The sequence below is a fragment of the Panthera uncia genome, chromosome C2 (assembly GCF_023721935.1).
Source record: "Panthera uncia isolate 11264 chromosome C2, Puncia_PCG_1.0, whole genome shotgun sequence".
NCBI lineage: Eukaryota > Metazoa > Chordata > Mammalia > Carnivora > Felidae > Panthera > Panthera uncia.
In genome coordinates, this window is record NC_064810.1 from 6045220 (window position 1) to 6057391 (window position 12172).

Genomic DNA, 12172 nt, shown 5'->3' on the forward strand with positions numbered 1-12172 from the left:
TGCTTCTCTTCCTCGGAATGGGCTGCTGCCTGTCGGTACTGCCCGCTTCCTCCCACCCCTTTTCCTATCCGGCTAAGTCATCGCCGGCTCCGGGCCGCTTTCCCGGACTAGCGAGGTTTACATCTTCTGCGATGTTCTGCATTTTCCTTAACCATTTCTGTCTGCTGGGTCCTCCCAGGGCTGCGGCTCGGTCTTATGTATCCAACCTGCCGTCTCGGGGGACGTTTGCTGTGCCCTCCAAGCCGGAGAGGGTCCGTGTCCGAGGACCCTTGGCCTCGCGCCCCCCCCCCCCCCCAACCTGTGGCTTCCCCGCATTCATCCTCCCCCCCACCCCGACCCCCCAGGGAAAGCTTCGGCTGGCCGACGTTCTCCTCTCTGCGGATGGCGCGACTCTCAGTTTTAAGGGTTTCGCATCCTCGAAGAGAGCGATCTTTCGTGGGGGGCCCGTGTGCCCCCCGTTCGAGAAACGTCCATTCCGTGAGCCCGAAGAGGGCGACCCCGCCGGATCCCGCTGCGCGTCCCGGGCTTCTGGGCATCCGCGTGGCGAGGCTTCGTTCCGCCCGGGGGCGCGGGAACCTGTCCCCACCCCCACCGCGCCCCCGGCCGGCCCCCGCCCCGGCGCGCCGCCCGACCTCCGCCCCGGCGCCCGCCCCGCCGCGAGCCCGGCCGCCGCGCCGCCGCCTCACAATGGCCGGGGACCGCCTCACCGCGCGCAAGGATCTCAGCCACGCGCGCTCCCCGCCCCCACCGGCCGCCCGCCCGGGCCCCGGCCTTCGCCCACCCTCCACGTTCCCCTCGCGGCGCCCCTGAGATGAAGGAGAAAGAGGCACGGCTCGCCGCTCTAGTCCCGGCCCCATAGTCGGTCGGACGGGGGCGCAGGGCGGTCGCCGCGCGGGGACTACTTTCCCTCTCGCGGAGGGACTACTTCGCGGAGGCATCAGCGTGGCGGCGCGCACGGCATGGCGGCGGCGGCGGCGCGCCAGAGGTAGAGGGACGCCGGCCCGCTCAGGCCTCGGCGCGGCCTACACGCTTCGCTCGCTCGCTCCCGCCCCGCGCCCCGCGCCCGGCCATGGCGGAGCCCTCGCCCGCCCGACGCCCGGTGCCCCTCATCGAGTCGGGTAAGACGCGCCGCCTGCGCCCTCCCCGCGGCGCCCCCGGCCCGGCCCCGGCCGCGGCCCCCTCCCCGCTGCCCTGCCCGCTCTTGACCCGACTCTCCGTCTTCCCGCAGAGCTGTACTTCCTCATCGCCCGGTACCTATCGGCCGGCCCGTGTCGGAGAGCCGCCCAGGTGAGTGCGGGCCCCGCGGGCGGCGGCCGCGGCGGCCGCGTCCCAGCCCCGGACCCGCTGCCGCCGCCTGGGGTCGCGGGTGGAGGGCGTCGGGTGGACCCGGGTGTCCCCCGCCTCCCTAACTGCGCGTCTCGTCGGCTGCAGGTGCTGGTGCAGGAGCTGGAGCAGTACCAGGTCTGTGCTTCGTGGCGCCCGCCGCGCCCGCCCCGCCGCGTCCCCTCCGTGCTCCCTCCCTACCCTGCCGGGGCCACTCGCCCAACTCCCCACCCCAGCCCACCCCGCGGCCCCCCGCCCGGCCCCGCGGCCCCCCGCCCGGCCCCGCGCGGTGGTCACTCGTGTGCGTCTGGTGTCTTTGCAGTTGCTGCCGAAGAGGTTGGACTGGGAGGGCAACGAGCACAACAGGAGCTACGAGGAATTGGTGAGATTTTTGACATTTCTATCCCCGTGTTTCCGAACATCCGCTCCCCGCCCCCTTGTCGGGGCTCTGGCTCTTGGGGTGAAGCGATCGAGCCGTGCTCGGGGGGGCGTCCCGGGATAGCAGGACTCCCTCGGGAGGTTTTGTTTTGTTTTGGGGTGGTGGGTTTGTTTTGGCAGGAAACGGCCCCGGGGGGGTGGCGGGTGGAAGGTGGGGGCGACCCTGTACCGCGGTTTGCGGTGGGGTGGGTCCCCAGGTGCGGCTGCCTATGGTGAGAGCCGGGGGCGCGCGTGCGCGCGTGCTGGGGCGGGGGGCGGTGCGCCAGCCATTCAGTGAGCTGCTCTCATCCTTCTGTTTTCGTACCCGACTTGTAACTCGACCTCTGATTGGTCTTCCCTCCTTTGCCCCGCCCAGCTCTTCTAACCACTTGTTTCCTAGGAATAGAATCATTGGTGTCTGAAAGGTGAAGTGTTCTTCTGTTTAGCGTGTTTTTCTTTTCCCTCAGCAGCGTAATAAAAATCTTGCTGCTGTGACAGTATGCAATTCCTCCAGTACTTTTGCCTCTCTGAACTGTACACTTGTTGAATGCCTTAGAAAACTTTTGAGTTTTTATATTGACCTTGCTGTACTTAATGTAGGCTCTATGCAGTTTCTCGTTTTAGAGCAGCATTGGCATAGATTTCAGTTTTCTTTTTATTGTACTTTGTCAACTTCTTTAGTTGCGCTCACAACATAGAGTCCTTTTTTTAAAATGTTATTTAGTTGAGAGAGCGAGAACTCGCGTGCTTGCGAGTGGGGTTGGTGGGGAGGGGCAGAGAGAGAGAAGGAGAGAGAGAATCCCAAACAGGCTCTGTGCTGTCAGCGCAGAGCCCAGTTTGGGCTCCATCCCAGGAACTGTGAGATCATGACCTGAGCCGAAATCAAGAGTTGGGACGCTTAACAGACTGAACCATTGAGGCGCCCCTAGATTCGGTTTTATCCACTCATTTGCCCTTAGTGAAATAAAACATTTTTCAGAAAAATATTTTTGCCAATTGGTGTATTAGGAAAAAGGGTTTCTTAGTTGCCAAGCAATATCGGCATCTTGTATGAGCCATATAACTGATGACCAAACAAAAACTCTTGAAAGATCTTTTACTTATGACAGTCATATTATCTGCAACGGAATTTGGTAGGATATGGTCACCATTCTTGGATTAAACAAAAGGACAAAAAGTAAACGAGGGGATTTATCATCTGCATATGAACGGTTAAGTATCATTGACACTTAAAGTATGGAGTAACAAAGGATTCTGTTTCAGTTGTCAATTTTGTTTACTGGTGTGGACTTTTTATAATTTTTTTTTTTTAATGTTTGTGTTTTTTGAGAGCGAGAGTGTGTGAGCAGGGGACAGGCATAGAGAGAGGGAGACACAGAATCCGAAGCAGGCTCCAGGTTCTGAGCTGTCAGCACAGAGTGGGATGCAGGTCTCCAACTCAACAACTGCGAGGTCATGACCTCAGCCGAAGTTGGATGTTTAACTGACTGAGCCACTTAGGCGCCCCGGTTTAGATTTTTTAAAAGCAAGCACTTAAAATTGAATATTTCCAAGGAAGATTTAAAAAATTCAGCATCATGGCAGAGGTTTTGTTTTCTTGAATTTCTTATTTTGATATTTAAGTCTAGGAAATGTTTAAAGGACTATTCATTGTTTTACTTCTATCGATAAGAGAAAATCACTTAAATCTTGAGATGCTGTAACTACTGGAAAATGCACTTTTAAAATTTGTGTATGTTTTTGGCTTCTTTGTTAGAGGTGCTTAAAACCCCACTTTTAAAATTCTGTTTAAAATTATCCTAGTTCTCTGTGGTATCTCCCTGTGATGTGCAATGCCCTGGGTCATGTCTCATCACCTGGCTCATAGGGTCTGGTGGATAATGTCCTTTTTGTCCTTTACCTTCTCCCGCCTCCACCCATTCCTAGCATTAAGTACGAAGGATGAACTTCTTGTGTATAGGAGAGTTATTCTTTTGTCAGAGTAAGTGAGTAGCTGCTAGTTCTCCAGAGTCTGCTCGTGTGTAGGTATATGTTAAATTTTTTTTTAAAGTTTATTTATTTGAGAGAGAAAGCATGAGCAGGGGAGGGGGAGAGAGAGAATCCCAAGCAGGCTCCACACATTCAGTGCAGAGTCTAGTATGGGGCTTGAACCCCATGAACTCTGAGATCGTGATCTGAGTGGAACCACCCAGGCGCCCCTGCTTTTCATTTAATTAAGAAGTATTTCAGATATACACAAATAATAATGTCATGAACCATTTTTGCTATCTTTACTTTGGCTTCTACTTGAAGTATTTTTTTATAAATTACCAGTGCAAATCTTCAAACATAGAAAAATAGTGAAATGAACCATACTACTTATCAACCTTGTGATTAGCAAAGAATGTTGCATCTGTTACCTCACTCCCCTGGGCTGTATCGTTTTAAAGCAAATACCAGACATTCCTTTATTAGTTAATATGCTGAAGTATTTTAAAGTAAATCCCAGATCTTACATGTCTTCTCTAAATTCTGCATAGCGCGTCTTGAAAAAATCAAAGGGCTATTTCTTAGACCACCGCAGTGCCAGCATCACACACAATCCAAAGAATAATGTTCTTTGATAATGTGTACATGTAGACATTACACTTACATATCTGTAAGTGTAGATCTATATATATGTCTATATGTGTCTAGATCTATACGTCTGGACATTACGTTTATATATCTAGTCCCTACTCAGATTTTCCTTTTGTTCCTTGGATTTCTTTTCTTTTGTTTTTTTTTTTAAGTTTATTTATTTATTTTGAGAGCGAGAATCTCTCCGTGCAGAACCCAACTCAAGGCTCAAATCCATGAACTATGAGATCATGACCTGAGCTGAAAAGAATTGGACGCTTAACCAACTGAGCCATCCAGGCGCCCCTCCTCGCATTTCTTTTTATATTTAGTTCAAATTGGTTTCAGGCAAGGTCCACGTGTTATACTGAAGTTACTTTCCATCTCTTTTTTATCTTCCATAGTTTTTGTTCCTGTGCCATTGGTATTCTGAAGACATTTGAGATAGCCTGTAGAATGTTTCACATTCAGGTTTTGTCTGATAGTTTCCTTATGCTATTTGTTTCTTTGTGTTGTTTAATTTACTCCTTTTTCTCAATAATAGTCCTCATTCTTGGATCAGAGTCATCTGGGGAGCTTTACAAAATCTGGATGCCCGGGCCACGTTCCACACCAGTTAAATCAGAATTTTTGTGGTGAGGCTGGGTATCACTGTAGTTTGAAACCTTTCAGGTGATTCCAGTGTCACTGTTGACAGAGTTATAGTTTATCTTAGACTTGGGACTATGTTATCATTCCAACCCGTACTTTGGAAGCAAGAGTATTTTTGATACTTAAGACAATTGAGATTCTTTATCTCTCAATACCTAGCCCTGCGTTAGCAGTTGGGCCTGTGAATTCATAAAATGTAGTTCAGATTTTTATGATTTATAGGTGGTGAACACAAGAGAGGAAGAAGGAAATGGAGCTATAGAGTGGGGCCCGGGAGTGAGGAAGGACTCGATTTGTAGAGGAGCATGTTTAAATGAGGCGAATGTGATTCCATAGACTTCGTAATTTAGTAGTGTGCAGTTTTATAGGCCACTGTCTTCCTTAACCAGTAAATAAAATCTGAAAGTCCTTCTATTGGAGTTTATCATTAGGGGATTTATTGTCATGCTTTTTTAAAAAAAATGTTTGAGGGGCGCCTGGGTGGCTCAGTTGGTTAAGCGGCCGACTTCGGCTCAGGTCATGATCTCACGGTCCGTGGGTTCGAGCCCCACGTCGGGCTCTGTGCTGACAGCTCAGAGCCTGGAGCCCGTTTCAGATTCTGTGTCTCCCTCTCTCTCTGACCCTCCCTTGCTCATGCTCTCCCTCTGTCTCAAAAATAAATAAACGTTAAAAAAAAAAAAAAAAAAAGTTTGAGTAGCCCTATAGCACAATGAAGATTTAAAAGTTATTTGTATTTAAATATGCAGTTTATTAGAGTTATAAGTAGTAATTTTTCTTAAGTCTTTAAGTTACAAATCTTATAAATTTAGTGATATTTCTAGAAACAAGTTTATTTTATTTTTTAGTGTTTAATTTGTAATGAGAATTTAATCTTAAGATATTTAACACCACTTAATTGTCTTAAATTTTCTTGGGCATTTCACACTATGTTACAAATCTATGATTATTTCAGTCCCCTCAAGATGGCTAACTTTGTCAAATGTGTTGCCTTTTTTTTTTTTTTAAGTTTATTTATTTATTTTGAGAGAGAGATTCCCAAGCAGGCTCTCTGCATTGTCCGTGCAGAATGCAGTGTGGGGCTTGAACTCCCGAACTGTGAGATCATGCCCTGACTGGGCATGAAATCAAGAGTTGTATGCTTAGCTGACTGAGCCATCCAGGTACCCCTAAGTGTAATCTTTCTAAAATTTAACTTCTGTAAATATATTTTAAATTTACTGTAGTAAATTATTCTTTTTTGCTCTGCCAAACATTAAAAATAGTTCAGTCATTACAAAACTTGTTACTATATCAGAATAACTAATTGGCACCAACATATCAATACTTTCTTCTTTTTTTCATTTCTTAGTTGTCGATCTTCTTGGGTTATGAATTAACTCCCCAAATCAAGGCGGGGGTGGGGAAGCAGTATTGCCGTCGTGAACTCCCTACTGGATTAGGGAATCAGGCTTAAGGTAGATCATAAGGCTAGACTTGGAATTTGGGTGCCTAGTTAGACTCTACTCGAGTGTCAGGTTGATCCTTTTTAATGGCAAACTTCCTTATTTACCTATTTAAAACAAAAACAACTTTATTGGATAACTGTATTGTAACTGACTCCACTATTTTGTTTTCATTGTGGGATTCTAACACTAACCTCTTTCCTCTGGGGATTCTGCATTTCCTTTGTAGTTGACTATAGCGATTTATTCTATAGGCATTTCATTGATAATTTGGGAACACTTGATGATCATGGCAATATGATGACAAGTTACTGCCTAGCAATGTAACGTTATAGACATTAGAAACTTGGGTTTTTGTGCCGGGTATATGGGCTGTAATCCTGATTTGTGCTGCCTAGCAGGTGTTTAATCTTACGCAGTTTGTTTATTATTTACTTATTTTTTATTTATTTTTTAATGTGAAATTTATTGTCAAATTGGTTTCCATACAACACCCAGTGCTCATCCCAACAGGTGCCCTCCTCAATACCCATCACCCACCCTCCTCTCCCTCCCACCCCCCCATCAACCCTCAGTTTGTTCTCAGGTTTTAAGAGTCTCTTATGTTTTGGCTCCCTCCCTCTCTAACCTTTTTTGTTTTTTCCCTTCCCCGCCCCCATGGTCTTCTGTTAAGTTTCTCAGGATCCACCTAAGAGTGAAAACATATGGTATCTGTCTTTCTCTGTATGACTTATTTCACTTAGCATAACACTCTCCAGTTCCATCCACGTTGCTACAAAAGGCCAGATTTCATTCTTTATCATTGCCAAGTAGTATTCCATGGTGTATATAAACCACAATTTCTTTATCCATTCGTCAGTTGATAGACACTTAGGCTCTTCCATAATTTGGCTATTGTTGAAAGTGCTGCTGTAAACATTGGGGTACAAGTGCCCCTATGCATCAGCACTCCTGTATCCCTTGGGTACATTCCTAACAGTGCTATTGCTAGGTCATAGGGTACATCTATTTTTAATTTTCTGAGGAACCTCCACACTGTTTTCCAGAGTGGCTGCACCATTAGGCAGTTTATTTAATCTCTATCTCAGTTTCTTGAGCTGTGCAACAAAGATGATAGTAATTGTATCAAAGCATTGGTAAACATGGGGAAAAAATGGCCTTCAGTGCCCGGCACACAGTAATAATCAGCATTTACAAGTAATGCTGGTAGAACAAAAGTCATGATTGTGTAGCCTGCCCCTTCCCTTAATTTATATTGGTAGGGTCTTAATGAGATAATAAAATACAGTCTCTCTGAACTCTTACGTCTAAATGAATGATACCTGCCACTTACCCCTTTATGGATGAACACAATGTGGGATGGGGCACTGATGGTACTTTGTAGCTCAGTGCTGAATAATGGTAGTGCTGTTGCTACGTGTGAGTCACCCAGCCTTGACTGTGCTCCTTTATTTTAAGCCCTACTCCCAACATGGGGCTTGTACTCAGTATCCCGAGATCAAGAGCATGCTCTACTGACTGACCCAGCCAAGCACTCCAACTGTGCTACTTTGAAAGAGTAGTTATTACTTTGTTTTCAGAGGCTCACCTAATCATAACATTTATTTGCATCTAAGGGACAAGTCACATGACTTTTTTCCTTTCAGATCTTCTAAATACTACAGATTGTTGCCAGCTAGTTCTGTTGGTTTCTGAGAAAGATTGTGGATAATCTCCAAGTGTGACTGTAGAGTTGTCTTTTTTCTTTTTCCAGTTTTTTATTTACGTGTGTTGTTAGGTATATACAAATATATAATTGTTATCTTTCTCTTGAATTGACTTCCCCTCTTTTTTTTTTAAGTAGACTTCATTTTTTAGAGCAGTTTCAGGTTCACAGCAAAATTGAGCAGAAGGTAGAGATTTCCCCCTGTAAGCGCAGTCTCCCTCATTATCCGCATCCCTCAGAATGGTATGTTTGTTGCAGTCGATGGAGCTATATTGACCCATCTTAATCCCCCAAGTCCTTAGTTTCCATCGTGACTCTCCTATGTTCACATTAGGTACTCTTAGTGTTGTACCTTTTGTAGGTTTAGACAAAAGACACGTACCCACTAATAGAGTATCATACGGAGTAATTCTGCCCTAAAATCCTCTGTGCTCTGCCTGATTATCCCTCCCGCCCTCTCAACCACTGATCTTGTCCCTGTTTCCAGAGTTTTGTGTTTTCCACAATCTGACTTTTTGTTTTTAATTGGGAAATGTTCTTTATCTCATAAAAGCTTCTCACCCCCAAGTCTGACTTGGCCTCACTTTACTACAGCCTGCCCAGCTTTCTTTCCATTAGTGATGGTATAGCACATCATTTTTTGTTTTCTCTCCTTTTAGTAAAGCCGTTTCCCCATGTGCTCGTTTCTAAGTATGGTTCCTGTAAACATAGGGTTTTATTATTTAGTCTTCTAGTTAGAGTCTTCAAACTATTTGCAATTTAATTATATAATTACTTAAAATTGTGTGAAGTCTACCAGGTACCTGTTTTTATATGTGTTCCATCTCTTTAGTACTGCTCTCTTTTGGATTATTAAACTGTTCTTTATTGCTTTCTGGCTATATACCCTTTTATTATTATTTTAGTGGTTACTCTAGAGGTTACAAGTTACTTCACCACTTCCCAAATCAAGAAAGTTAAAACTGTTAGTTGATAACCTTTTGTCCTTTGGACTGTTATGGTATTTTATGTATGTTATGAATTTTCCAGATATTATTGCTGTAGTTTTAAAGTTGATATTCATTTGCTTACCCCCCTGTATACCTTTCCTGGTATTTTTAGTTCGTTCTTGTCTTCCCATTTGTCTTATCTGTGATTATTTTTCTTCAGTCTGCACAACTTATTCTGTTATTTCTTTTAATGAAGTTTTGTTGGCAATGACTTTGGTTTTCCTTTAATTTTCCCTTTTAATTTTTTTGGTCTGAAAACATTTTTGTTTTTATTTAAAAATTTTTTTTTAACATTTATTCATTTTTGAGAGACAGAGTGTGAGTGGGGGAGGGGCAGAGAGAGAGGGGAGACACAGGATCTGAAGCAGGCTCCAGGCTCTGAGCTGTCGGCACAGAGCCTGACGCGGGGCTCGAACTCATAGACTGTGAGATCGTGACCTGAGCTGAAGTTGGGACGCTCAAGCAACTGAACCCAGGTGCTCTGTTATGTGTTTATTTTTAAAGATTGTTTTATTTATTTTTTTAAGATTTATTTATTTATTTTGAGAGAGAGAGAGTACAGCACGCAAGCAGGGGAAAGAGAGAGAGAGAGATGGAGAGGAAGAATCCTGAGCAGGCTCTGCAGTGTGGAGCCAGATGCAGGGCTTGAATTCATGAACCGTGAGTTCAAGACCTGAGCTGAAATCAGGAGTCCTAACGCTTAACAGACAGAGCCACCTATGGTGCCCCTTAAAGCTTGTTTTAAAGGTGAAATTCTGATTGGTGTGTTTTTTTTTTTCCTTGTAGCACTCCATATTAAAAAACTGGCATTCTTACTATTTCCCCTTTCAAGATAATGCTTTTTTTCCTGGTTGCTTTTTAAGATTTTCATTTTGCCTTTGGTTTTCAGCAGTTTTACTGTGATATACTGTAGTTGTTACCTATTGCTGCATAACTGGCTACCCCAAAATACAGTGGCTTAAAACAACGCAGATTGTCTTTATCCCACGGTTTCTGTAAATCAGACTTGCAGGCTCAGCTGAACTGAGTCCTCTCAGTCCCTCTCAAGGCTGTAATCCAGGTGTTGGCCAGATCTGGGGTTTCAACTGAAGACCTGACTGGAAGGGTCTGTTTCCAAGCTCACATAGTTTTTGGCTGGATTCAGTTCTTAGAGGGGGTTGGACTGAGAAGTCTCAGTTCCTCCTTGTCTGTTGGCCACTCTCAGCTTCTTGCCACTTGTCCAAAATGGCAGCTTGATTCATCAAAAGGTGAAAGCGGAATAGGCAATAATAGTCTGCTAGTTAAGACAGAAGTCATAGTCTTCTGTAACCTTGCAGGGGAAGTGGTATCGATACCCTCCGTGTTAGCTGTATTCTGTCAGTTGTCAGTAACCTACTCAAGGGGAGGGGATTGCATAAGGTTGGCAGTGCCAGGAAGTGGGGGTCATTGGAGGCCACGTCAGAAGTTGCCTCCTCCAGGCATGTAGGTGGTTTTCTTTGCATTTACTCTGCTTGAGGTTGTCCGAACTTCTTGAACCTATAGGATATCAAATAGTCTCGTGTGTGAAGTTCAAAATGGGGGGGGGCACCTGGGTGGCTCAGTTGATTGAGTGTTCGGCTTTAACTCAGGTTGTGATCTCACCGTTCGTGGTTCAAGCCTTGTATCAGGCTCGCTGCTGTCAGCACAGAGCCTGCTTCGGATCCTTTGTCCCCTTCTACTCTGTCCATTGCCTGCTTGCGCTCTTTCTCTCTCTCAAAAATAAATAAGCCTAAATAAAAAAAAAAAAAGTCCCAAATGAAAAGAATGGAAGAATGAGGCAGAAGAAGTATTTTGAAGAGATAATGGTTGAGCATTTTTAACATCTGGGGCCTTCTCTGGGACCACTGTTGACTACTTCCTCTCTTGGTTACGGGTCACGTTTTGCTTTGTTGTGTATCTCCTCCTCTTTTGAAGTATGCTGGGCTGTTTTGTGTGAAAACAGTAGAGGTTTAGGTAATGTAATCGGTCTCGGTAAAGGATGCCCCCTTTTCTCTCAAGTTCTTAGTGCTGGGGCTGAGTTATCTACGTTGTGTCGTGTTTGGTGGTCTCGGGCTTTGTGGCAGCTGTAGTTGCAGTCAGTTCATTGGCATCCACGGTTTAAGGATGGGACCAGGACTTGCCTCTCCAGCAGAGTTTGGGGTTTGGGCACAGGTGAGATTCCTGGGATGTCTGTTTCATAGCCAAGTTGCCAGCTTCCCAAACTTTGTAAGATCTTGCTCTGTTTTATAGCCCAGTTGCCGACTTTTTTGGGTTGCTGAGGTCTCTTTGCTTTCCAGTTCTGCCCTCGGCTTTCTTTCTACTCTGCTGTCACATCCCTAGCGTTCAGAGGGTCTCTGGAGTGCACTTGCAGTGGACAGGGGGCTCCCCCAGCTGTTCCGCATCCCGTCTTTCGCCCCGTGCAGTTGGTGACTCTGTCCCGAGGCCCCAAGCATTCTCCTCCTCAGGCATCAGGCATGATAGCCGGCAGGTGGCCGTGAAGTTTAAAAGGTTGGCAGGTTTTTCCTTATTCAGTTTTTCCTGTCTCTCTGCTACAGATCAAAGCAGCTGTGAATCTTTTTCTGGTCACAGATGGGCTCACCAGTTTCTGGGGTGGAGTTGATGCAGACGTGTTTTCTCAGCTCAGTGATGGGTTAAAACATTATTTTTAAGCTAAACCAACCTGTTCTCATTGTTCAAGTGAGGGCAGTAGCTTCAGACATTATCTCTTTTTAATGGTTGGAATATGTGACTACATTCGGGGCATGTAACTGCAGTCTTCTGTGGGTGCACCTGTCCTTCCTGGCAGTAGTGGGTTCTCAGTGTTTATTGAAGGAGTTAAGGTGGCTTAATGCTCAAGGTGTGTTTTCTAAGAACCAATAATCATCACTAATTTGGTTATTAAATGATTTTTTTTTTGGTACGATCTTTTATTAAAATCTCTCAGGTCTGCGCTTCATTTGTAGGTCAGAGCGACTTACGGCACCAGAATGGCTGTGAAACATGGAAGTTATACGTCTTTTTTTTTTTTTTTTAAAGCTCTTTAAACCATT

The 12172-nt window shown here is 45.5% G+C and overlaps 1 protein-coding gene across 1 annotated transcript in view; it reads left to right on the forward strand.

Annotated features, from left to right (window-relative positions):
• Positions 1-779: 779 nt before the first annotated feature.
• The window catches only part of BRWD1 (bromodomain and WD repeat domain containing 1), a 121242-nt gene continuing 109849 nt past the window's right edge, over positions 780-12172 (forward strand). The window contains exons 1-4 of the mRNA XM_049629236.1: positions 780-1118; positions 1229-1287; positions 1432-1461; positions 1646-1705. Coding sequence (XP_049485193.1) covers positions 1070-1118; positions 1229-1287; positions 1432-1461; positions 1646-1705 — 198 coding nt within the window. The 5' untranslated portion in view covers positions 780-1069. The remainder of the gene's footprint in view (positions 1119-1228; positions 1288-1431; positions 1462-1645; positions 1706-12172) is intronic.